The sequence below is a fragment of the Haliotis asinina genome, chromosome 8 (genome assembly GCF_037392515.1).
Source record: "Haliotis asinina isolate JCU_RB_2024 chromosome 8, JCU_Hal_asi_v2, whole genome shotgun sequence".
Taxonomy (NCBI): Eukaryota; Metazoa; Mollusca; class Gastropoda; order Lepetellida; family Haliotidae; genus Haliotis; species Haliotis asinina.
In genome coordinates, this window is record NC_090287.1 from 26,704,486 (window position 1) to 26,731,989 (window position 27,504).

Consider the following 27,504-nt stretch of genomic DNA (forward strand, 5'->3'; position numbering starts at 1 on the left):
TAATAGGACAGTACATCAAGGGAACCCTACAAGTCGGTGCGTGGAGCTTGTGGTTTGGAGCACCTGCACAGTTTGAGAGACGTGGAAGTTAATAACTGATTGACTGCTCTAGGGGAAACAGACCGTCAAAATGTCGACAGGTGGAAGTGCACAAAAATATGACATTGTAATATTCGGTGCCACCGGGTTTACTGGTCAGTTTGTGGTAGACGAGGTGGCCCGAATAGCTGAAGAAGAGAGAGTAACATGGGCGGTAGCCGGGAGGAAGATGGACAGATTACAGAAAGTCCTGGAACAGTCCGGGCAGAGAACAGGTTAGCTTTTCAGAATTGTACGGTACCTGTGATATACTGCAGTGACAGCTCACACGCTCCATCCACGAACATCACACATGTGTTTTGTGACGCACGGCAACTATCGGGGTGCTTCAAACATTTTTGATTGCACTGATAACACCCAGAGATGAAAGGCATCTGTGGTTTACGATCCTGTGCAATTTAAAATGCAGAGTGTTATTCCTGATTTTGTTCTTGTCTACTCATAAATGTGAATGAGTCTTCACTTGCAACAATGCTCTATTTAAAAAAAACATAGGCTTGCATTTTTACATTGACATTGTACATTTGTAGTCGTTTTAACATAAAAAAGTGTAGATCTAGACCCATTTTCCAAAGGCACTTTATCTTTAAATAATGACCTGTAATATGTTTTTATGCCATTTAATTCAAAACAAAATACAGAGCACATATTTTCAGTCATGGTGTGCCTTCCTGTGGCTTGTTAAGGATACGTGTTCAAAAGAGTTTAAGATCTTGAATGAGTCATCCATCATCACTTCCTGATGAAACATCTGTTTCCGTGGTAGTGACAGCTCACCATGTGCAGCGGATCATGATGATAAATGTCTCTGTACACTGTAAAGCCTTTGGTACGGATGATAAGTATGTGGCTATGATAGGTATATTAATGTTACAAAGAAAAAATGCTGCTGGTATGTTCTATATATATGTGCATTTTATGGACAGCTACTATTTTCTCCTGGCTGTCGTTGCCCCATGCATCATAAGGGAAGGAATTTTTCCATCTACACCATAAGTAAAGAGGACATGAATTGTTTTTGAAAGTTTGCTTAGTGCAAAAATAAATGCATGTAGACCTTCAATTGTCATTGAAATAGGAGAGTTATGGCCTGTTTGTTAATTGGGTGTCATAGTTTGTTCCAGTCACAGTTAAGTTTAAATGATGTCAGATTATGAATAAATTATGAAATTTGCAATGACACAGATTCCTAGTTTGCTAAAAAAGAGTAATTGTATTGTAACTAACTGACGGTAAGGATTCTTAAATTTTGACATGTTAACAATGTGAGCTAGCACTGTTGGAGCTGTTGCTACTTCACAGGTGATCTCATGGAAACAGTTATTAATCAATATTATGTTTAAGTTTAATGAGATTATTGTCATTATGTTCCACCAGCAATCTTTCAAGCATCGTTTTGTATGGGGATCATTCCAGAAATTTAACTTTTTGTCAAAATTAGATGGTGTGTAATTTTCACCATGCACCATGCAATAACTGGAAATGTTTAATCCCCCACACAGGTAAAGCCCTAAAGTTATATAGTGTCAGCTCATTGACTACATCTCACAAGTATACTTGTAGTATCCATTCTGGTCAGATTTGATCTTGTAGCTACATCAGTGGTATTTGAAAACAAGTTTGACATGTTGGCAAAATAGGAACAAGAAACAAACATCTCTTTGAGTTATATGTTACCACCAGGAGACGATTGCTTCTTGTGCCTGTTTGCCAACGTGTGAACCTTGAAATATTCTGATTCCCTAACTGGAATATTTGAAAAATGTGTCAATAGTTAACTTATTCCTGTGGAAGTGTAATCAAGATAATAAACACACCTTGTCCCTAATGAGCTGTTCTTGTCATTTATACCATATTTGCTGTATTAGGCACTCTAGCTGCTTCAGTAACTTCTTTCTAACTATTTACACCATTTTTGATTCATGTATGGTTATGATAAGTGTTCTACGCATCAGTTTCCCAAGGGCACTTAAAGTAAATATGGTACTGAATCATGAACATTTGCAAACCATTTGTTGCATCAAGTACCTCAATGACACATATAATGGTAGTGTCATAACAGTGTATTAAATTCCTCTCCAGTGTACATTTATCTCAAATACCTTTAAAACAATTTAAGTCAAGTCATACAATACACCAAATATACAGTATGGTTCAAAATTATTGAGAATAGCTAAAGCATTTCATATTATTAAACGAGAACAAATCAGATAAAATTGAATGTATTGTGAAAGTGAACTGACCTTTTCATGTTGTGTAGTAACAATTTAATATTTTATCAAGTCTCCTTGAGCTTCATGGCACAGTCTAAGACGGGTAGGCATACTTCCTATCAGAGAGGTTAGTGTCTCGTGAGTTATGCTGTCCCAGTATCAGACCACTTCTCTCTTCATATCTTCAATTTTTGTCAACCCCTTTTGATTCACACATTCCTTCATCATCCCCCAAATGTTCTCAATGGGATTTAAGTCAGGACTATATGCAGGAAATGGTAATGCAGTCACATTTTTCTCCTGAAACCAATGCTTGGCATGTTTTGCGGTGTGTTTAGGATCATTATCTTGCTGCAAAATCCAGTCATTTCCATAAAACACGTGCACTTGGAAGGAGAAAATTATCTAATATGTTAGTGTAGCGTTGACTTGTCAGATTTCCCTCAAACACACACAGCGGGGTCGTTCCTAATAAGGATATCCCTCCCCATACATGAAACTTTGGGCTGTATTTAGGTCGTCGATACAACGGTGCTGACGCAGACTTTGTCCATATTTTCACATTATTGGGATATACCCATATTGAGCTTTCATCAGTAAAAATCACATTTTCCCAGTCAAAGTTTTCATGTGCCAAACACCACTCAACACGCCTGTCTTTATGTTCTTGTTTCATGAGAGGAGAAGGAATTCCAGTCTTTTTCTCCCATCCAAGATCAATCAAATTTCTTCTAACTGTAGATTTTGATACAACTGTTGATCCCCTTTCTATCATTTCATACCTGATGTTGGAGATGCTTGCCCTTTGCTTTTTAGACGCTAAAATTCCCAGTCGGACGCGATCTGAGAAGTCCAATTTTCTGGGTCTCCCTGCTCCTTTCTGGTGCCCAAAATCCTTTCCCTCTTTAAAATTCTTCCTAATCCTATACACAGTAGAAAGAGGAGTTCCTGTTCTCTGTGCCAATGTATTTACATAATCAATTCCTTGATTACACAACTCAAAAATCAACCTTCTTTTATCTTCAGCAGACATTGTTGACAGTGCTGAGGAAAATGACGTCTGCTACAAATTCAGGGGAGGTAACTCTAATTGTACTATACTTAGTAGGCCAAGATGAGTTACCTCCCTTATACCATTACTTAGTTTTAAGTATCAGTGAATCAGTTGAGGTGTTAGGATAGCTCAAAGTAAGAAGAAAAATTCTCAATAATTATGAACCAGACTATATATGTCCATCTGTGATTCATGCTTGACTTCTATGGAAGGCTGCCCACCAGTGGAGTAATGGAATGCATCAGTCAGACTTATTAACACTGGCTGATGTTTAAAGTCTGCATATTTCAGCAATGTGTTAACTGACAATGCATTATGTGTTATTTTAATGCAGACTCACTTGTCATCCTCCCTCACTATTTGATGAGTATTACAAATTCCAGTGTGGGTGTGTCAGATTGCCTGGTGACTATGTTTGGACATGTGAACCCTGTTTGACTCCAGGGAGTGTGCATCTCTTTACAATACTTTTCATGTTTTCTTTAGAAGTGATTAAGTGGCTAAGTTGGTTGCCTTGGTGGTAATCTTTTCAGTTCTGTCTCTTGAAGTAGCCTAGAGAGTAGTTTTAATTATATGAGTTATAGTGAGTGAGTGGGTTTAGTTTTACATCGCATTTAGCAATATTCCAGCTGTATGGCGGTGCTCTGCAAATAATCAAGTCTGGACCAGACAATTCAGTGATCAACAACATGAGCATCCATCCGTGTAATTGGGAACCAGTGATATGTGTCAACCAAGTTAGTGAGTCTGACCACCCGATTCCATAAGTTGTTTCTTATGACAAGCATGGGTTACTGAAGACCAATATTCTAACACACACATCTGGATCACACACTTTGTGTACCCTTCCGGCATGTGTAAATACCACCAGCTGTCAAGACTTCTTGCTTTGTATAAGCCTTCAATATTTAAATTTTTTTTAATCAGTACATATCAAATGCTATCCTATTGATTTTCCAACTGATTATGGTCTTTTATAGGAGAATTAATCGAAATTTAAATTTTTTTTGTATAAAAATAATAAGTTCTCAATTTTCACTATTTGTATACTTTCAGTTCTGTACATACTTTTAACATACTTTATGTTTAGTCAGATTTCCATTTTTTGTGACTTCTTGTTGCTGAGTGAGTTAAATCTCTGAGAGTGTGGGTTTGAGTTACAAATAGAACTTGACCTAAATGAGTATGAAATTCTGTGCTTTTCTGAGAAAGTGTAATTCCACATATAACATTTGATCCACTGTCTGAAAGGCATTGTATATTCATCATTCCATTTAAGTTGGCGTGTCACATCAGTGCCTTCAATTGAAGGTTATGGTCCATTGTGCTTTTGAGACTAGAAAAATGGTGTCACTTGCTGTTCTAGTCGTTTGGAACTGTCTTTCTTTGAGCACTAACAATGGTTTTATATAAATCCTTCAGGTGAGTGCAACTAGTTCATCGTGTTCCCACTTCGCTGATTGATGATCATGCTGTTGATCAGAGGATTGTCTGGTCTAGACTGAGTTATTTTCAGACCATATTGCTAAATGCAGCGTTAAACAACAGTCAAACTGTATCAAATGTGAAGGTTGAGTCTGAAAGACTTTGCTATACATAATTGTCCCACAATGCAGATTTAGGGACAATGTATTTAGCTGTGTCTGTACGTCCATTCGTACATACATACATCCCGATTCTTGTTAATACAGGATCTCGGATGTCTTCAAATTTGGCGACAGCCTACATTGGGGGATAACACAGACACCAGTTGATTTTGCTGACTTTGACATTGTCTTCAAGGTCATGCCAACTCTGACCACTCTCCTGTCCTTGTGGTTTGATAGACTGTCAGTTTTACCTGAAGTCATGGCGATGCATACTATAGAAATGATCCTTAAAAGTATGATCTTGACCACTTTTCAAGCTCTTGCTAACAAGATATCTCATGAACTGTTGTACAAAATGTTGCACCAGTTGATTTAGGTGACCTTAACTCTCTAACCACTTTTCAGACTCCTGTTAAAGCAATATCTCATGAACAGTTCTACTGAATGTCTTCAAACTTGGTGACAGTCTATATTAGGGGATTGTGCAGATGCATGTGGTGACCTTGACCTTATTTTCAACATCACCATGATTCTTTTTTACACACATGGATCAGCATATGGTCCTATTGACAACTAAGAATCACATGCATTGAGCAAGAGGGTAATCTCTGCTCAGCTGTTTCATCTCACAAGTTGTGGTAACGGCATAGTCAGGAACCATACCAAACACAAGAAGACTGTGGTTCATTTCATTTCATCAAGACAGTTATCACCCTCTATAAGTGAAATCACCAACGTGGCCCAGAAGTAGGTCACAGTACTTCTTGAGACCTTAGTGCTTCCGGTGACTTACAACCAACATTTCATACCTCTTCGAATGGATCTCTCATGGTTTTTAGTTGACAGTAAGGAACCAGTGACGCTTGTAGGAATAACAAATTTCACAATTAACCATCCCCAAATTAGCCAATTATTACAGCTGTCAGCATCATCTGTGACAACCAAGCATGGCTGTACACTTGATCTGGTCTAGTAAAGTCACATTTAGCAGTCATGGTATTTGGAACCAGAACTGATTCTTGAATATACGTTTGTCGCCCAAAATCTAGTATTGGAAGTAAGCAGGACCCCATCTCGCATCCCATGAACCACCTTAGTACCGGAAGTAGTGCCTCGCGAAACGCTATTGCATCAATCTTTCTTTCTAAGTAGTCAGAGGTTATATGTTTTAATGCATTTAACATATGTCTTGTTTCCCAAATAAGAAACAATGTCATCTGACTGCAAAGGATGCCATAAGATGAGGGTAGCAGATGACATCTTTATTTGTACTGTGAAATTTTAGGTCATGTTTTTCCGATCACAAGTCAAGTAAGTCATCAGACTGTAAATGCTTTCAGATGGCTACTTACAGTTGGAGGGAAGGTAGTTTGATCTGGATGTAGTTTGTGCATTTTTCTGCAAGCACATGGAAATGATATCAGCCAGGAAATGGTGGTTTGGAATGATTTCAGGGTCCTGCTAGTAATCACAGTGACATGTCTGCATCTGTTTTTAGAGTATGGGTAAACACTTTTGTAGGTATTTCGTAACTACCACAGATCATGCAGACTTCCAGTCAGGTCTAGCAACCTCTTATCACTTAATTTACTGAAATTGATGTTGACTTTTTTGTCAAGGTTTGTTCTGTGAGGCTAGGTCCTGTCAGGTAGCCTGCTGTGTTAGCTCGTCACACTGAAAACTTGGGTTCCATTCCTCGAATAGGTAGAGTGTGTGAAGACCATTTCTGGTGTTGCTCGCCGTGATGTTGTTGGAATATTGCTAAAAACAGCATAGAACTAAACTCAATTACTAACCCAAGCTAAATTATGTATGTTAACAGGATTGAATATGTAGGGTAAAACATTGAACATGACATGTTTTGCTTTATTTCATGTCAATTGTGTATATGTCATGTAAGATCATGGACATGAATATGGTTATTGTGCTTGTTCTTTCCATTTTCTTGTCTTCTTTGTCAATTATGCAGGTGCTCCAGTCATCCAATTTGTTGTAATAGGGTTTGCAGAGTTGCCCTCCATATTTGCTAGTAACAGCACACTATGATTACGAATTTGTCTGTGTTTGTTACCAACTCGTATGCTTTCCCTGACATGGTAAACGTTTTGAGACTGACATCACCTAAGAGCTTATTCTAATATTAAGTCCATGGAATGGTGTTGAATGCTCACATTCTTCTTTACAATTGTATGACCCTCCCTAGTCTGTCTTAGAGACCCTGAAGCAAATATATCCAAGAAAAGAAGTCCAGAAAATGTGGCTAGTCTAGATTTCCTTAGCTTCTGAAAATGAAGAAAGTCTCAGGGCTCCATTTCATTATATTAATTTCTTTTTTTTACTATGAAGTTTTTTCAGTAAAATATGTTCATTTCAGAGATTAGATGTTAGTCTGGACCTACCCGATCTTGTACAATGTTCATGACAAACTTTAACGAACTTGAGAGTCGTGTGCTATTGGTTCTCCATCACCGCATACTTTAGACTAACAACTATTCTCCGAAATGAACATATTTAACAGGAAAAAAGTTCAGAGTGAGAAAAAGATAAAATATAATGAAAAGGAGCCTTGAGACTTCCTTCATTTTCAGCTGTGGAAATCTAGACTTGCGACATTTTCTAACTTGTGTGGGCTTTCTTGGATATATTTGCTCCAGCATCTGTATGACAAACTACATGTAACAGATTACTGAGAATGAGCAAATATGTTGCTGTCTCGTCTGATCCACCATATAGGAAAAGATATGGAGTTGGTAGCATAATCTGACATCGTGTAAACAAGAAATAGATAATTGGTCTGACAAGGTTAAATACTAATTCATGTTTTCATTCCACCCTGTGAAAGAAATGCCACAATAAACATACATTAACTTAAGTTTTATTACTTTATTTATTTTTGGAATCCTTTCCATTTTGTGGATATATTTTTGGACTAGAATTTCACACAAAATACTTGGTACCTGTAAAACAGTTTGTGTGTTTGCAATAATATGTTTTTGTAATATATATCTTATACTTGCTAATTTGGACATATGCATAAACTTTTCCTCTAGAATTTGTCACTGGGAATAATATCAATATTTAATGTCATTGATTGCAATATAGCATGCAGTAGAGATGTCAGCAGTACCCAGATGTTACACATGAGGATCTCCCTCCACACATTAGCTGATCAGTATTGATCTTTATCCTTCGTCCGGCTGGGTGATACAGATTATTACATCCCATATGGGATCTCGCTTTTCTCTCAGATGTAGCAATTACTATCTCCCTATCACTCTGTCAAAGGGGAATAAAGACCTTGCAGTTGTTATTTATGTAAAGTCATGTTAAGGCCATGAAGCATACCTGTTTTGTTTTTCTTTCTTTCTTAAATTTTGTACGGCTGTTAATCAGTTTATGAAGTGAGGCTTAAGGTTAGGAGTGGCTGCATGAATGCACCATATGTATTTCCTCACTCACCCATCAAGTGGTTAACTGCAGATTTTCAGGTATTTCGATTTTTTATTATTTTATTTGTTTTTATTTATTTTTATTTTTTTTGTCTTTTATTTCTTTCTGAATCCCTTGACACAGTGTATCCAGGGATAATCACTGCTCCCTGTCTCCTTACACTATAATTAGTTCCAAAGTCAAATGGCATATCAATTTGGCCTTGGAGTGATTGAACAGAAAACATTTGTGGTCAGGGTTTAATTATCCACATCATTAGAACATACCATGTGCTGGGATATCAGTATTTCACACTGTATATGATTTATTACTCTGTTACTTTAATTACCAACATATGAAATATTTATGACCACATGAAAGTGTTCTGCATTATCTTCTGTAATCATATTCGTTTTGGCTGTTTGTTTACATTTAAAGTAGAAAATAAACAGGAGGGTAATTCATGGTAATCATTCATTTCAACAAGGCAGGCTATTAGTATGGCCGTGATGAAGTATGTTGCCATTTATCGTCAGATGGTTAATGATTTTGTCAATATGTTTTGTGAACCAGGACAATGCCTTAAACAAATCCTTGACCCTTGTTTACACAAGAGAGCCATGCCAGGTCAGACTGACCCAGGCAGTGAAGTGAGCCTGACTGTCTGTTGCTGTTCATTGTGGCTTGAGGTCAAAATGACCTGAAAAAAGTGTCTGCCTCTCCTTATCGGTTCTTTATCATTTGGACTGATATTTCAAAGTGTGATTATCAAGCACGAGTTTATTCTTTTTTATGACATATTTTCATTGTAGAAATAATAAGTGCAATAAAGACTGGAAGATATGTTATTTCTGAAATACTGGTTGTGATTTGGCTAACAGACATAATACCAACCAGTCACTGGTATGTTGGCATGTGGGGGCAACAGGATAGCTTGATTCTTAAAGTGTTCACTTGTGACCCAGGTTTGATTCACCACATGAGTACAATGTGTGACGCCTATTTCTGATGTGATATTGCTGGAACATTGTTAAAAGTGGCCTCACCCACCCACACATTCATTCACTCACTCACCTAGTGGTATGTGGGAGAAAATCATGGCTGCTGCGAGTAATAGTCGACGCCTCATCTGTCTGTCCGTAATGATTTTGTTTCCGGAGCATAACTCAGAAACCATTCAATATTTTTAGACCAAACTTGATAGATATAGTAATCTCAGCCTATGGTTGTGCCTTTTGCTATTTACAGAGTTTTGGCATTTATATTTTTTTTTATTTTTCCATGGAACATTTTGGTGTTAGTCTTATGGTGGGGTGGGCTTCGTTTCCAGAGTCAAAAAGGTTCAATATTTTTCTGCCAAACTTGGTAGATATATCAGTCAGAAGCTGAAGTGGTGCCTTTTGCTATGTACAGGTTTTTGTGATTTATTATTTTCTCGTTTTCCATGGAAACATTTCGGACCTAGTCTCAAAATGGAGGGATGGGCTTCGTTTCCGGAGCAGAACTCAAAAACTGTTAAATATTTTTCTGCAAAACTTTTGGTATTTACAGGTTTTTGTGATTTCTTATTTTCTTGGTTTCCATGGCAGGCCCCCCTAAGTAATTGAAGGAATTACAGCAAATTTGAAGGAATTGCATCTCAAATGTAAACAAACGCAGCCCACTCGCAAAACAATTGCAGCGATATCGGTAGTTTAGCGGTAATAACAGAAACACATCGGCCCTATCGGAAGCAATGTCGGTAATACTGGAAACACGATCGGCCATCTTCGGAGATTTTTCGGAAACACACGCAGCAAAACATGGCGTCGTTGGAAGAAGCACCCGTCTCGGTGAGATTTGTTTTTAGTTCCTACTATTACATTTTCATACTTCTCCATCTTTGACCACCCGCGTTGAATGCGTTTAGGTATGAGGTGTTGTCGGGGCAATAGCTTATGTTTTTAGGAAAAGATTGTCACTGCAGAAGAGTGTCACAAGTCATGCCCCTGGAGATTGTTTACATCTGAACATCGAAGTCGTGCCGATGATTACGAACATCATGAACGTGCCCCATGAAGAAGTTTATGAGCCATAATTTTTCTTGCTACGAAGTGCAATTGACAAATTTAAACACATTTTACAAAAAAATGATGTTATATCTGGCGCACGTTCATAATCATCGGCACGACTTCGATGTTCAGATGTAAACAAACTACAGGGGCATGACTTGTGACACTCTCCTAGAGTGACTATCTTTTCCTAAAAACATAAGCTTTTGCCACGACAACACCTCATACCTAAACGCATTCAACACGGGTGGTCAAAGATGGATAAGTATAAAAATGTAATAGTAGAAACGAAAAACAAATCTCACCGAGACGGGCGCTTCTTCCAACGACGCCATGTTTTGCTGCGTGAGTTTCCGCTCGCGACCGAAAAATCTCCGAAGATGGCCGATCGTGTTTCCAGTATTACCGACATTGCTTCCGATAGGGCCGATGTATTTCTGTTAGTACCGCTAAATTACCGATATCGCTGCAATTGTTTCGCGAGTGGGCTGCGTTTGTTTACATTTGAGATGCAATTCCTTCAAATTTGCTGTAATTCCTTCAATTACTTAGGGGGGCCTGCATGGAAATGTTTCAGACCTAGTCTGAAAAGTGAGAGGTGTGTTTTGTTTCCGTAGCAGAACTCAAAAACCGTTCAGTATTTTTCTGCAAAGCTTGGTAGATATATCAGTCAGAAGCTGAAGTGGTGCCTTTTGCTGTGTACAGGATCTTGTGATTTATTATTTTCTTCATTTCCATGGAAACGTTTTGGATCTATTCTGAAAAGTGAGAAGTGTGTTTCGTTTCCGAAGCAGAACTCAAAGACTTCTTAATATCAGTTAGTAAAACTTTCTAGATATGTGTGGCAGACCCCAAAGTGGTGCCTTTTGGTTTTCAAAGGCTTTGTGATGTCTTATTTTCTTGGTTTCCATGGAAACGTTTCGGACATAGTGTCAAAATTGAGAGGTATGTTTCGTTTCCGGAGCAGAACTCAAAAGCTGTTCAATATTTTTCTGCAAAACTTGGTAGATATATCAGTCAGAAGCTGAAGTGGTGCCTTTTGCTATGTACAGGTTTTTGTGATTTATTATTTTCTTGGTTTCCATGGAAACGTTTCGGACATTGTCTCAAAATGGAGGGATGGGCTTCGTTTCCAGAAAAGAACTCAAAAACCGTCAAATATGTTTCTGCAAAACTTGGTAGATATATCAGTCTGAACCTATAGTGGTGCCTTTTGGTATTTACAGGTTTTTGTGATTTCTTATTTTCTTGGTTTCCATGGAAACATTTTGGACCTAGTCTGAAAAGTGAGAAGTGTGTTTTGTTTCTGTACAACTCAAAAACCGTTCAGTATTTTTCTGCAAAACTTGGTAGATATATCAGTCAGAAGCTGAAGTGGTGCCTTTTGCTATGTACAGGTTTTTGTGATTTATTATTTTCTTGGTTTCCATGGAAACGTTTCGGACATTGTCTCAAAATGGAGGGATGGGCTTCGTTTCCAGAAAAGAACTCAAAAACCGTCAAATATGTTTCTGCAAAACTTGGTAGATATATCAGTCTGAACCTATAGTGGTGCCTTTTGGTATTTACAGGTTTTTGTGATTTCTTATTTTCTTGGTTTCCATGGAAACATTTTGGACCTAGTCTGAAAAGTGAGAAGTGTGTTTTGTTTCTGTACAACTCAAAAACCGTTCAGTATTTTTCTGCAAAACTTGGTAGATATATCAGTCAGAAGCTGAAGTGGTGCCTTTTGCTATGTACAGGATCTTGTGATTTATTATTTTCTCGGTTTCCATGGAAACATTTTGGACCTATTCTGAAAAGTGAGAAGTGTGTTTCATTTCCAGAGCAGAACATATCTGTCAGTAAAACTTTTAAGATATGTATGGCAGACCCCAAAGTGGTGCCTTTTGGTTTTTAAAGGTTTTTGTGATATATTATTTTCTTGGTTTCCGTGGAAACGTTTCGGACTTAGTCTCAAAATGGAGGGGTGAGTTTCGTTCCCAGAGCACAACTCGAAAACCATTTCATATATTTCAACAGTTCTTGGCAGATATATGAAATTGTGATTTTGCTGGTTAGTTACATCTATGTGGCATTTATAATTTTCATGAATTCCATGGAAACAATTCAACCTTAGTCTAAAAAAACGATGAGTAACTCAGATTATTTGTCCTTTCAAACATATGGGGGCCGGGGGATATGTCATCTTCTGATGACTCTTGTTATTTGTCACATGACACAAAGTTTTCCTTCAGTCACAACATGTGTGTGTTTTGTAGAAATAGGATCAGGATTGTATATCTGTGATTGAAAACCAGTTTGCAGGCACCCTTTGCTGATATAACACATGTAATAAAATGAAATACACTTTCCTGTCCAGTGTTCATGGGCAACCTAGTACCATCTTGCCTAGGCAACGCCGTTGTATAGAATGTGATGTTAGGTAAATGTTAGTTAGATGTTAACCGTACATGACTGTCACCTTCTCTATTTTTCATTTCAACAAATGGAATAAATTTATAATGATATACCAAGATAAGACATAATGTTATGAGAAACTGGAAAAGATGGATAGATTCTATCTACATATTATTATTATACATATGTACCTTTGGAATCTGCCATCCAGGATTTACTTATGCAGGTGCAGGCATGATCATGTGCCAATGTGGTTACTGTATTGTAACTGATTTTGTTTTTACCTTGTTTGCAGGAAAGAGTTTGGAGGACACGCCCATCATTATAGCCGACTCAAGTGCGGAGCAGTCAATCTTGGACATGTGTAAACAGGCCAGAGTCGTGCTGAACTGTGTGGGACCGGTAAGGCCGCAACGTCACTGATCCTATTTCATAGTAACGATAAAACACTTCATTCTGAAGATATCAGAGGACATCAACTGGACATCAGCTGGAACAAACGCTAATGTTTGTTTTTTCCATTAAAATTTAAAAGCAAATCTTTGGTATTCAAGACAGTGTGATAAATGGGCAGATTTAGCTTATACAATTATTTGCAAACATCTCTCAGCCAATTCTTTGTGTTCTTCATGAAAAAAACTGGTGTTGGGGGTAACCTAATGGTTAAAGTGATTGCTTGTCATGCCAAAATCCAGGTTCGAAATCCCTACATGGGTACAATGTGTTAAGCCTATTTTTTGTCTCCCCGACTGATATTGCTGGAATGTTGCACAAAGAGGCCTGAAACTTAACATTCATGCAATATTTGGAAAGTGTGTCATGGCAGCAAGAGGCTAATGGTTGTATCCCCGAGCATATCACACCATAACAGGTCAAAATTTGACAGTAGTTGTCATCTTGACTTGCAATCAGTGTGACCTGTCAAGATCTTGGGTAGAACATGTCTTCGGCAACACATACTTGCCACAAAATGCAACTGTGCTGGTCGTGAGAGGTGACTAATGGGATTGGGTGGTCAGGCTTGCTGACTTGGTTGACACGTCATCGGTTCCCAGTTGCGCAGATCAATACCAATGCTGTTGATCACTTGATTGCCTAGTCCTGACTCAATTATTTACAGACCATCGCCAAATGGGTGGAATATTTCTGAGTGTGTCATAAAACTAAATTCACTCATGTACTCGCAATCACTGTTAAATTTAAACATATGCAGAAGCAAATTTTACAAAACATATCTTGATCATGAACTATACATAGCTACCACTATTGTATACTATTTTCAAAATATCACCCGTAGTCAATGACATGGTGAAATCTGTACCCATAGAAAATTGACTGGCCCAGAGGGCTGGCTATAAAATAAAGTTGTAAACCCACAATATAACTAGCAAGCAGCGGGCCGCCAGGCAGACACTGTTTTATACGCTGCCATTTCATTGTTGGATGGCTGAGCTGATGTTACGTGCAGAATTGTTCCAATAATATACATGTTTCCATAGCGAAATATTCCTGACACTCCTATTTGTATGTGTTAGTGAATCAGTAATTAGTGAAGTGTCCAACATTTGATTAATCAAGGCAGCACAAAGTAATTGGTGTGTATAATGGTTTGAAGAGAAAGGTTGACATGGCAATATTTGCAGAGAAAAGTGATTGATCATTCTGTTAGCAATACTTGTTAACATCTGTCATGGTGGCAGCGTGATGTGTGTTGTGGAATAAAATTTTTCATTTTGGTTTCAATTAGAAACCATTTCAGAACACCAGTCCATTGACCTGATAAAATTAGATGTGTCTTTCAATGCTAGAAATAGCATACCAGTAGCTCATGTATCAATATAGAACAATACAGGTATATATATGGAGGGTGAATTAACACCTACTGAACTGTATGTCATTTATCAATACAAGTCAATACAGGTATATACAGTGAATGCACATTGCCTTGTAGAAAGTGATCAAAATGTGAAAGGTAACATATGTTATATATGGATTGTATTTTCTCAGGTGAGCACAGAATATTGTTCCTTAGGTACTTTTCATGATTAGAACCCACAGTCAAAATCATGAACCTGAATGCCAGCTCACAATGTCAGCCATATAACGGACTTAGCAACCACTGCTTCCACAAAAAAGTGACCATAGATAACAAATTTTACAATAAATATATAAATAGGAGACCCAGTAGCAATTACAGAAGTGTATATATAAGAGTGAACAATCTGGCAAGACATGTATCAGTGCAAAACAAGGCAAATATATATACAAGTCTGAAGATTCAAATAGTATACAGCTAAGTGTTATATACAAGGATGAAAGCACACAAACAGTATATCCATAGTCCATATATTGATGCAAATAACCCGTCTATAGAAGGGTGAATATGTGCAACTATAGTGTATTGGTGTAGATATTGACAATAACCCGTCTATAGAAGGATGAATACGTGCAACTATAATGTATTGGTGTAGATATTGACAATAACCCGTCTATAGAAGGATGAATATGTGCAACTATAGTGTATTGGTGTAGATATTGACAATAACCCGTCTATAGAAGGATGAATATGTGCAACTATAGTGTATTGGTGTAGATATTTACAATAACCTGTCTATAGGAGGGTGAATATGTGCAACTATAGTGTATTGGTGTAGATATTGACAATATCCCGTCTATAGAAGGGTGAATATGTGCATCTATAGTGTATTGGTGTAGATATTGACAATAACCCGTCTATAGAAGGGTGAATATGTGCATCTATATTGTATTGGTGTAGATATAGACACATGTACTGGTAGTGTTCCCACTAGGGTTCAGAAAGGGCAGGGTAAATACATGGAAAAGGGCACTTCATAACCTCAAAGGGCATGTTGGTGAGGATTATTGAAAAAACAACAAAATGTATATCAAGTCAAATTGTCTTATAATTTCAATTCTAAAGTTTGTTTTTACTCTTGTCAGTTTGTATTTTAAGATTAGAATTTGAAAAAAAGCATTTTCAAATCTGGAAAATACACACTAGTCATAGTAAACGACTGAGATTGAAACGAAAAAGAGCAGGGCGCAAAATAAAATAGGCAGGGCGCAAAATAAAAAAAGGCAGGGCACAAAAGTCAAAGGGCAGGGCGCTGCGCCCTCCTAAATGTGCCTAGGGTGAACACTAACTGGTACACTCATATCCCATATATATCATGTACATTTAAGTCCTGTTAATGTGCTATGCGTTTGGCTTGCTTATGTTATCTAATAATGTATGTTTCATAGTTTCTGATAATCAATTATGTTCCAGTACCGTTTCCATGGCAGCCAGGTGGTGAGAGCTTGTATCGAGGGAGGAGCAAGCCACATTGACATAAGTGGAGAACCCCAGGTATATATGGAACAGTGTAATTAACAGCAATGAATAGGCCTTCTTTTAGGTTTGATTGCAATGTCATCAATGTGCCTGCAATAGGACCATGTAAATTGTAGACTTCACAGAAATACATTGTAGGAGAAATAGCGAGGGAATTATACTGGGGAATATGATATAGCCACAGTACAAGAGATTCACAAATACAGCAATTGGGGTGTCATGGGAATTCAGTGCCAACAGAACATTTGCAGTCACACAAGTACACATGAAGCCAATTTGCAGAATTATTTATGAAACTAGTATGCATTCACAAATATCATTCACTCTGACACTCTAAATATGTTTGTTCTGGAAGCTTCAGAAGCAGCGCCTTGACATAGTAGCATTTGTGTTAAAGGAATGAGTAAATATTGTGTTTGTCGTTATTGAGGTACGTGTGTCTGGTGCAAATGTCAGCTTGTCTGGAATCCAAATATCCTCCGCATCACACAGGTGAAGTGTATGAGTTTTATTTCAGATAACCCAAAGCCTTTGGGGCATGTTTCTGATGATACACCACTGCAGGAGAGATAACCATGTCCTGCTTGTGATGTGGTTTTAGTGTACAATTTCGTAAAAATCATAGAAATGTGTCGCAAATTCTCCTGACATGCTCTTAGGGGAATATTGGGCCTGACTGTGCCACAAATTACATTTAATATTTGAGTTTCAAATTTCTGGATTCCTCATCTGTGAAATATCATTACCATATTTCAATTCACACAAAAAAATATCTTTTTTTCCTTCCACACTCCCCTTCCCTCTAATAAAGGGTACTTTGTTTGAAATCCTAAACAACCATATATTTCAAACAAGGAACAGTTTCTTTCTGTTGCTGAGATAACTGCCGTCAACCAGTTGAGTATTGCAACAGTCTGAAGGTGCACTATATCAATCATCTGGTAGTGTCAGTACATGTGCCCAGACCGGATAGTGTTGGTCTCATAATGTATTCGTCACTGCTTGTCATGTGTAGCACACCTGTTCACTGGTTGTTTTGATAGGACGTTGATAATGCTCCTGCTGTATCAGTGAAATTCACTCCCTTCCTGAATACCATGAACACACACATGGAGATAAGATGATGCTGATTGTTGTATATATAACATACATTTGCATGTAAAACATTGTTTGATAATGGGAATCTTATGGTCATTGATTTATCCTATGGTTAAATTATAGATCCATTTCATCGAAGGACTCACTCACTTGCCTGTCCACCCAACAACATTGCATGCTCTGTTAAAAATCAGTTTTGATAACCAAGAAATTCATTGTTAAGGCGTGCAATTGTTTGGATTTTAACTGAATTGTTAAAAGTAGGAACCAAAATCTTTATAGCTCACTAACAGTGAAGGCAAGAGTGACTTGTGTGAGTGGATTTTAGCTTCTCTATTCTTGCAGGGCAACCTTTTGGTTAAGGTGCTTAGTACAGCAGGATTAAGTATGTTGAAGTTAATGTGTCAAGTTCATCTCCTTCAATACTACAGCTAATAAAATATCACTTGATGATGCAGTTCATATATCACCATTTGTTCCAGTTCCTTGAGAATATGCAGCTCTTGTACAACGCCAAGGCAAAGGATGCCGGCGTCTACATCATCGGCAGCTGTGGATTTGACAGCATCCCTGCTGACCTCGGCGTTGTCTTCATGAAATCTAAGTTTCAGGGTAAGTATGGGGTAGCCTAGTGATTAAAGTGTTTACTCACTACACCAATGGATTCCACACATTGGCACATTGGGTATTCCACATGTAATACTATGCCGAAATACTTCTAAATGGTAGTAAAATCAAACTCTCTCACTCTGAACTTGTTGAATTGTTGAAGGGATTTCTGTCCTGAGTAGGTGGCTAAATTACAGATTTGAATTTGCAGTTGGTCATTATACCATCAGTAACAGTGAACTTGTACAAATGTATTTGTCAGTGGTTTCATTTTGCTTTTAAGAGGTATATGTTGTATATTCCATGTTGGGCATGTTTGGCTGTATTATTAGTCATTATAATGTGAAGTAAGGAAGATCAAATATGAGCCTAATTTCATCTGTTTCAGGTGATTTAAATTCTGTGGAGTGTTACATCAGTTTGACCTCAGGACCAGAGGTAGGTGATGAAAATTGGTTATGCATGTATACCTGTATAGTAGATGTGTGGAATGGAAGTTGCATGTGTTCCTACAAATCAGTTGGACATATGTTTACATATGTCTAAGCATCAAACATCTGAACTATCGATCAGCATCCCAAACTTATAAGAGGTGACACATGGGATCAGTTGATGCAAAGCATCTTTTACCAACTGGACAAGGTGGTCAGAGTTATCTCCCATGGTCCAGTGTATACCAGGACGGTTTGCAAATGCCATTGTCACATTTATTGGAGATTGATTTAGGATGAACTGGATGATTTACCACACTTTCTCAGCTTCCTATCTGTTTGAATCTGTACATCTTTCTAGGGAGCTGCAATTAACTATGCGACTTACGAGTCAGCCGTCCATGGGTTCGCACACCAAGGGGAGCTGCCGGCCATCAGGAAGCAATTGTTTCCCAGCCCCTTGCCACGCAGTAAACACAAGGTCCCAAGAAGGTCAGAAGACATGGCAACAACTGCCATACATGGTTATATTGTTCACTGTTTGAAGTAGGATATGTAAATCATGACTGTTGTGTCTTTCTAAAATTGTTCAAAGTTTGACATTAAAAAGCCCATAAATATTCATGACATAGGTCAGACATGATATTTTGTGTGTTTACTTCTAACATTGTTTAACTGCATATGAACTACTTTATACAGAGTTGCACAACAAAACCTAACATATCCCATTTTTTTTTTAGCTATACATTATGTGCTTATATATAGGTTTTAATATGAATAAATACAACATTTGAGTATGTCAATATAGCAAGTTAAAGTGTGCCTAACCTATTGCTAACCTAAGCTTCCTAAGTCTGGATCAGACAATCCAGTGATCAAAAGCATGAACATCGATCTGCGCAATTGGGAACTGATGGCATGTGCCAACCAAGTCAGCGAGCCTGACCACCAGATCCCGTTAGTTGCCTCTTACGACAAGCTGAGTTCCATTTTACAGCAAGCATGGGTTGCAGAAGACCTATTCTACCCCGGGCCCCGGGTCAATTATTCTTTCAGATCAGCTGTGTTCAAGAGTGGCTTAATGGATAAATGGTGTTTCCCATTCCTTGGAAGTGACAAGTCAGTTGTGACCAGAACACAAAGATACAATTACGATGTGAAAAAGTCGCGCCCAGTAAGTTGCTGCTCCGTACCTCAACATTCATGGAGTAATAGTACATATCTCAGTCTTAGACTCGGACTCTTTATGATAGTCATTGAGGCCTATAGAGTGATGTGGTGTACATGAAAATACATGAAAAATCATAATGGTTTGAGTGCCTGCTCATAGTTTTGCAGTGTGAACATTTTGGTGAGATAGATAGTGGTTCTAAAGAATACAGATTTATCATGGTTGGACGTCAGTTGTGTGAATTTAAGTTTAGGGTGATGTTTTTAATAATAAGGTGTTATATACTACTCTCAGATTTTGGTACAAATGACAAATTAGTAGATATGATATTCGTGTTCAAAACCATCATTGCAGAAGGGACAGATTGCATCCATGAATGTAATAAGGGAACAGGCAGAAAGGATGCTTCTATACACTTGGATCGTAAAATAGAATTTAGTCAAAGCACGTCAGAATTTAGTGGATTTAACATGATGTAAAAGGCTCTGGCTGAAGGATGGTTTGAAAGTACGTATCGATATTACCTCATGGCATTCAGGGTACCCATAGTGTACTGACATGGAAGACTATACAGGTGGCTGAAGGTGTTACAATATTCTTTGTAGAATTACATTGCTTTGGGTACCTTGATTCCAGGATTTTGTTTGAATGAAAATTGCTGTCTTATGTGGTCAGAAATTTTCAACACTGCACCATGTCTTGGCTGCAATCTTACCTAGTGCTGCCTTACCCAGTTTACAAATCTCTAAGCCTTCATTTAAAATGTTGCTACAAGTACCTGTAAAATGTATACCAGCTTTTACTTCTCCCAGTAACAAGATCCATAATGTTTCTCTCCCCAGATTCAGTTCTCCCCATATATGTGTGTAGACAGCTTCCTCTACATGGTCCTCATGGTTGTGTTTGGAACTCTCTTCGGACTCTTTGCCAAGTTTAGCATAACCCGTAACATCCTCCTGCAGGTGAGTTCAGCCCATGCAAAAGGAGATACACATAATTTCAAATTCTCACAAAATATTTGACAAGATATCCCCAAATTTCTTTTAGAGAACAAAGCTCGTTTGCTGAGACTTCTGCCCGTATCCTTCCTTAAATTTGATTCTAGTCAAATCATATCGCCTGAATATATATTCCTCATCTGATAGTAATGAGTTTTTAACATGTGTCTTTAATTTTATCTTAACATACTGAAATACGTATCCAACTTTAAAACTTAGTTGTTAAAACTTAGAGGGGATACAGGTAATTTATCACCTGGCCATAGTTCCCATTCCACTGTAACAAAAAATGTGCTAAATGCATGATCAATTAAATTTACTGGCATGAGGTATTTCTTTCTGTATCAGAGTTTATTTTCATCTTAGCTGTAATGTGTAATTTCAGAAACAGGATAAATGTTCTTCAGAAAACTAACCTAAGTATCCTCTATGAGCATACAAATACAGTTCTGCATAGACTAGTTCTTTATAGACTAACCTCATCATTTTCTCCCCAGTTCCCAGGCTTGTTTACAGTTGGTTTGGTGAAGAAAGGTGGGCCCAGCAAGAAACAGGTGAGGATGTTTTGCTTGAGGTTAATTAGCAAGATATAGTGAACTGTGTTGTTTAAATTCTCTTGTTCCACAGAATCTTACTTGTCATAATATGGAACAAAGTTGTCAGAAGAAAGCTTGTGTTCTCAATAATTCTAAAAAGTAGATGTTCCCTTTATGTTATCTTTTGTAGGGTTCAATTTAGTGCTTTGATACTTGAACTGGTGCAACCCAATATTAGAAAAGTGCAACCGTGTTATTAGTGAAACGTGCACGAGGTGCATCGCAGTTTTTGAGAAATAAATCAAGAATAAATGTAACATTATATGCATAAATATGTCAGCTCATTTTCTTCTACATTTTCAATAGCTATGGCACCGAAACACTGCTATTCATAGACACAACTTGGCTATGACAGCTCATGTCATCAGGGATTAGCTGTTTCTCAGTGTTGCTATGGTTTCATGGGTTCTACATCATGGACATGCACTTATGTTCTCCGAAACCTCTGATGTTTTATCACACAGCATTGCAACAGGAATTTGATTGGTGCAACAAGGTCTTAGTTTGCACCAGGTGCAAGTAGCTTAACATCTCTTAATCGAGCTGTGATTATATATTAAATCCAGGTTTACCATCATGCATATACATTACTCATGTGGGATAACCTTGTGGTTAAAGCATTCGTTCATCACGCCGAAGACCCAGGTTTGATTCCCTACATGGGTACAATGTGTGAAGCCCATTTCTTGTGTCCAGGTATTCCTGGAATATTGCTAAAAGGGTCATTAAACTATTCTCAATCACTCATTACTGATGTGTTGCATAATCTTCATATCTTTATTGGCATCATTACTATTGTACAGTGGTGCATTCGTATGTGGACAAATTTTCAATAGCTGGATCAAAATTGTCTTTTACATCTACCAGATTGAAGGAACGTCTTTCTCCATGACATTCTTCGGAGAGGGATACAGCGACAAGCTGGATGACCCAGAGGCACAGCATGAGAATCCTCCAGACAAGAAAATTCAGACCAAGGTCATTGGACCAGGTAATCACTCATCATTTACACAATTGGTTGTGATTGTATTATTCGTCATAGGTAGTGGTATTGTACAGAGTTGTCTTTGATCAGGTCTTGGTGAGTTAGTTAAAAGTTATCTTCTCATGATCATTATCACCCCAGTCATGTTGCTTAACTTGTCAGCATCTAATACCTTTGTTTCTTGACTACAGTAATGATGGTAACATCTGAGACCTTGTTCACCTTAGACTCTACCAGACTTAAACCCAACCCACTCACTCACATAAGCAATACAGTAGTGAAGAGAAGATTCATTTGTGCGTGCATTTGTGTGTGCGCGTGTGTGTGTGTGACGTTAATTTTGAGAATCGTATTGTTAGAAATAGTCATATGAGCAAAGTAACATATTCATTCTGTGAATTTTGTAAATATATATTTGAAAGGAAAATAGTGGCTGAAATCAAAGAAACTTGTTTCACCTTCACTGAATGGTTTGGCCAAGAACACTAAATGATTGTCAGTGTTAGCCTTCAGGTGAATTATCAGTTACCGCACGTTTTTGCATGTATTTTTCATGTACAACAAAACCTCTCACTTTATTGCTTCAGGATTACTGGTCACAAAGAAAATTCAGAGTTGATAAATGTTAGAATTAATTTGGTTACAGAGCCTGGCTATGTGACTACGCCAATCTGCATGGTACAAGCTGGACTCATGATCCTCAAGGAGAGGTCAAAACTTCCTTCAGGGTTAGTCTCATTTACAGCATTATGACCATTGCATCTTGTTCAGTTAACAAACTACACCAGTGTTACATGTAAGGCATGAACAAAGGTGAACAATTTGTGTTTGGAATTTATCATTTTCAACGTTGATTGTGAAACAACTTGTGTTCTATTGTCATGTTTGTGGTTGATTTTATGATTGCTTAGTCAGCTGTGTGCTCTGTCTAAGTCGAAGACATACTGGTTTGATAATTAACTGCACTTTTATTTGTTTTCTGTTGGCTTTTACCCGAAAAGGATACTACTTTAAATTGATTAGACAGGTGATGTGAGTTAATGGTCATCAGACAGACTGATTTGTAAATGATTCAGAATACATAATAGATGGATGTACCTTCAATACTGAATGTGTTACAGTTCATGTGAAAAATTTCAATATGTCATAATTATTTTGGGAAGGTTGGAATGCATCAATAAGTGCTCTTAATGAAACCAGATTTTAGGTTTCTTATTGAGTTTTGCTGTCCATGTTTCCAGGGGTGGTGTCTACACACCTGGCGCTGCTTTTGGTGAGACAAGTCTGATCACGAGACTGGATAAAAGAAACGTGAAGTTCCAAGTGTTGGAGTCGTAATGTGACAGACAAGAGAATCCCCTGATGATCAGGTCTTCTTGTGTACATTCTAGAAGAAGGAATATCAACACTTCACCAAATACTTAGCAGTAAACCTTATATATTTAACTGTGCATACAAAAGCGGGAACGATGATTGATCAGACATGATATCATGTCAGATTTGTTTTTGAGTTTACAAACAACAGTAACTGACCAATATCAGTTTCTGTCAAATCTTGGTATAAAAAAGCTCCATGGCTGTTCATGATCAGTTAGTTCCTGAAGAACTTTACAAAAACATTCATTAGCACTGTTCCTGTATTAGATCAGATCAGACATGATAGGTGATGTCCAGCATTACTATTTTCGACTGATTAATTTCACTGACAAATCATACGAAATGTAATACATTTTTGATGTTACCAACAAATTTGTGTTTATGTTACACTTAGCCCACAATGAGTCATATATTTCTGGCAACCCCAGTTCCACCTCAGACTGCATTACATGTGAAGGCCTGATTCAAGGAATCCTTCACTGAAGCATTATATGAAGTGTCTTTCAACTTGAACCCCATGAGAGTGGGTGATATCAGTGCTGCCGATAGTCCTTCTGGACTGTCCTGTTATGTGTCATTCTAGTTTTGTAGTTGCTTGCCATATACTTATAGCAATAAGTAGTTTGCTTCATGATAGATGATGTTGATCCATTCAGTCTTTAAGATTTGAGTACCATCCTGATTCACATCATTGTAATACATTGTATCCAATTGATCCTTCTGTATGAGTTCTAGATTACAGTCAATGTCAGTACATGGAAGAACAGACATTGCTTGATCAGGACTTTTTAAAGGCTGTTGTCAGATGGTTCTCAACCTAGTCCGTAACAGAAGATTTTTGTGTAAGTGATCACATTGTAATAAAAGACCGTCTTTAATTCGGACACAGAATGACACTACAATAGTTCAATCTCCCTACAGTTAAAGGCATCATGTGGAAAAGACATTAATGCTATTGAGGGTACTCATGTGTACTGAAACAAAAACAAAAAAAACATGAATACTTTGCTTGATTTTGCATATAAAAGTGTCTACTCAGTCTTGAATACGCCACCAAAACAAAATCCAAAATATTTAGACTCCCTAACCTCTTTTTGGGTTGTTGATGAGTATATGAACACTGTTCAGGTGGGTTCTCTGTCTTTGCTGCCAGAACGATCTACAAAACATTCAGGATATCAAACTTCTCTTTGATCAGTACCTGTGTATGAACACTGTTCAGGCTACCATCATTCAGGTATTCTTATATGTTTTACAGACAGTAAATGAATGTATTGATGGGACAGTATTGTCCACTGCTGCAGTTGGGAGGTGATTTAGATCAAGTTGTACATCTTTTAACTGTCCTGTTTTATCTGGTCATTGACTAATCGCTTTGCTTATTGGGTATGCATTTACTATGGTTTGTACAAACGTGTTATGTTGATTATATTGTATGTTGACTATATCAGTTGTGAATATTGTAGCAATTCTTTGTTTAGCAACCATTTACTTGGTAACACTGAGTGGGAAATGGTATGATCAGACAGGCCAGTCATCTGACAACTGGCTCCAATAAAGGAACTTTCTCCAGTACTTCATGACTGAGTCAAAAACATACAGTTACATTTATGAGCTTGGAAATCTATCCTTCACAAAAGGTGCTCAATTTTAAAATAAATGAATTAATTCCACAAATGAGTTTCTACTGCTTAAATGTTTTTAAAGTTAAGAGGAAATTCTTAAATAATTCTGTAGTTAATCTGTTCTGCCCTAACAAAAAACCTAGACCAGTTTAAACAATCAGACGGTTCCTACTTTCTTTTGTGTAGTGTTGCTTAATTATAGAAAACTTTGGAGAAGAAAATAGTTGTGTTTAATTTAGCAAGAGTCTTCTTCTAGACTGTACTTGTCAGTTTCATTTCCCCCATGATGGTGTATTGGCTGAATGTTTTCCTGACTTGGGACCATGACAATGACAAAGTACATGCCAATATGAACAGGGAAATTTAAAGGTCTATCTTTGTTGCAGTCTATTTATTTGCTTGTTGCTGTTTTCTATTATTTCTAAGAAACTTTTTGTCTATTTTGTCATACCACTTTTTACCAGTTTTGACAATGTTTCTTCAAGTCTAGGAGTATCCAGTTCAAAATTTGTACTTATTTCACATTTATTCCAACTTCTGCATCACAAACATTTACACAAAAGTAGGAAACACTCTGCTATTCAAATATCAATTTGAAAAATATTATGAACATTTTTCTGTATTGAGTTGTGTATCCTGTTCAATAAAGATATTTACTCCTATGATGTTGTTAATTTTTTATTCAGACATTTGCAGTCACAGTAAATGCATTACTTCATTCCAGTCATTAATACTTATCCAAAGTGGCATCTAGATTGTAGTTTATGGACACAGGAGCCCAGTCTGCAGAGTTAGTCTCCTGTGCACATCACTTCAAATTGCTTCACACACTGAGCTGACACACACTGATAAAACTTCATTCCTGTTAATAGCGATGCTGAACCCAAGTTAGTCAGTGATATAACTTCAATATTGTAAATTAGAGGTACAACAATACAGAAAATAAGCAATATGTATCGCGATATCTTGGAACAATACAATTTGATGCACTTCACGATATGCTATCTTTAGTAACTTTCTTATGAAAATGTATGTTTTGGTATCAAGTAACAGTGTACATTTTGCCATAACCATCAATTTCTGGTGAAAAATTAACAATTTTAAGGTCAATGATATAAGTATCGATATATTGATTGTATCATGATTATCAATGCTAGGATATATCATCACAGCTCTATTGTTAACAGCGATGCTAAACACAAGTCAGTCAGTGATATGACTTCAATACTGTTAATAGCGATGTTAAACTGAACTCGCACAGTGATATAATTGCTATACTTTCAATAGCAACTCTGTTACTAGAATGAGAATGCAATCCCATAATTGCTGCCATGTGCTTTTGTATCTTCTCAGATCACAGAGCATGTAAAACAATCAGCTTCCTATTATCATCTCTTTGTTAGTTTTGAAGTAAAGAGACTGAAAGAATTCTATTTCTGTCAAGCTTCCATATTTATTTCAAGGAATGTAAGTTAGTCAAGGACGTGGCTACAAAACCTGGCACCGCAGGGAATGTAGTCTCACATGGCCTTGCTGCAGGTGCCCTATTGTCATCCCTCAGTTTGACACTTGACACGGCCTTGTTGCAGTGGCCATAATGTGACCCTGGGTTGGCTAGATGACATTGCCTTGTTGCAGTGGCCGTAATGTGACCCCTCAGTTGGCTAGATGACATGGCCTTGTTGCAGTGGCCGTAATGTGATCCTTCAGTTGGCTAGATGACATGGCCTTTTTGCAGTGGCCGTAATGTGACCCCTGAGTTGGCTAGATGACATTGCCTTGTTGCAATGGCCATAATGTGACCCTCAGTTGGCTAGATTACATGGCCTTGTTGCAGTGGCCGTAATGTGACCCCTCAGATGGCTAGATGACATGGCTTTGTTGCAGTGGCCGTAATGTGATCCTTCAGTTGGCTAGATGACATGGCCTTTTTGCAGTGGCCGTAATGTGACCCCTGAGTTGGCTAGATGACATTGCCTTGTTGCAATGACCGTAATGTGACCCTCAGTTGGCTAGATGACATTGCCTTGTTGCAGTGGCCGTAATGTGACCCTCAGTTGGCTAGATTACATGGCTTTGTTGCAGTGGCCGTAATGTGATCCTTCAGTTGGCTAGATGACATGGCCTTTTTGCAGTGGCCGTAATGTGACCCCTGAGTTGGCTAGATGACATTGCCTTGTTGCAATGACCGTAATGTGACCCTCAGTTGGCTAGATGACATTGCCTTGTTGCAGTGGCCATAATGTGAGCCCTCAGTTGGCTAGATGACATGGCCTTGTTGCAGTGGCCGTAATGTGATCCTTCAGTTGGCTAGATGACATGGCCTTGTTGCAGTGGCCGTAATGTGATCCTTCAGTTGGCTAGATGACATGGCCTTGTTGCAGTGGCCGTAATGTGATCCTTCAGTTGGCTAGATGACATGGC

At 37.8% G+C, this 27,504-nt stretch overlaps 1 protein-coding gene and 1 pseudogene across 1 annotated transcript; one reads left to right on the top strand and one right to left on the bottom strand.

The window, feature by feature from the left end:
- Positions 1 to 25,742, top strand: LOC137295379 (saccharopine dehydrogenase-like oxidoreductase). Its single transcript, XM_067826706.1, has 12 exons — positions 1 to 314; positions 13,131 to 13,237; positions 16,125 to 16,205; positions 17,771 to 17,900; positions 18,286 to 18,335; positions 18,690 to 18,820; positions 19,385 to 19,502; positions 20,342 to 20,461; positions 20,995 to 21,051; positions 21,961 to 22,084; positions 22,725 to 22,806; positions 23,320 to 25,742. Exons 1-12 carry the CDS (start codon positions 131 to 133, stop codon positions 23,414 to 23,416), a joined length of 1,281 nt encoding a protein of 426 aa, XP_067682807.1. The 5' UTR covers positions 1 to 130; the 3' UTR covers positions 23,417 to 25,742.
- LOC137295477 (small nucleolar RNA U3) lies at positions 5,164 to 5,258 on the bottom strand (annotated as a pseudogene).
- Positions 25,743 to 27,504: the final 1,762 nt, after the last annotated feature.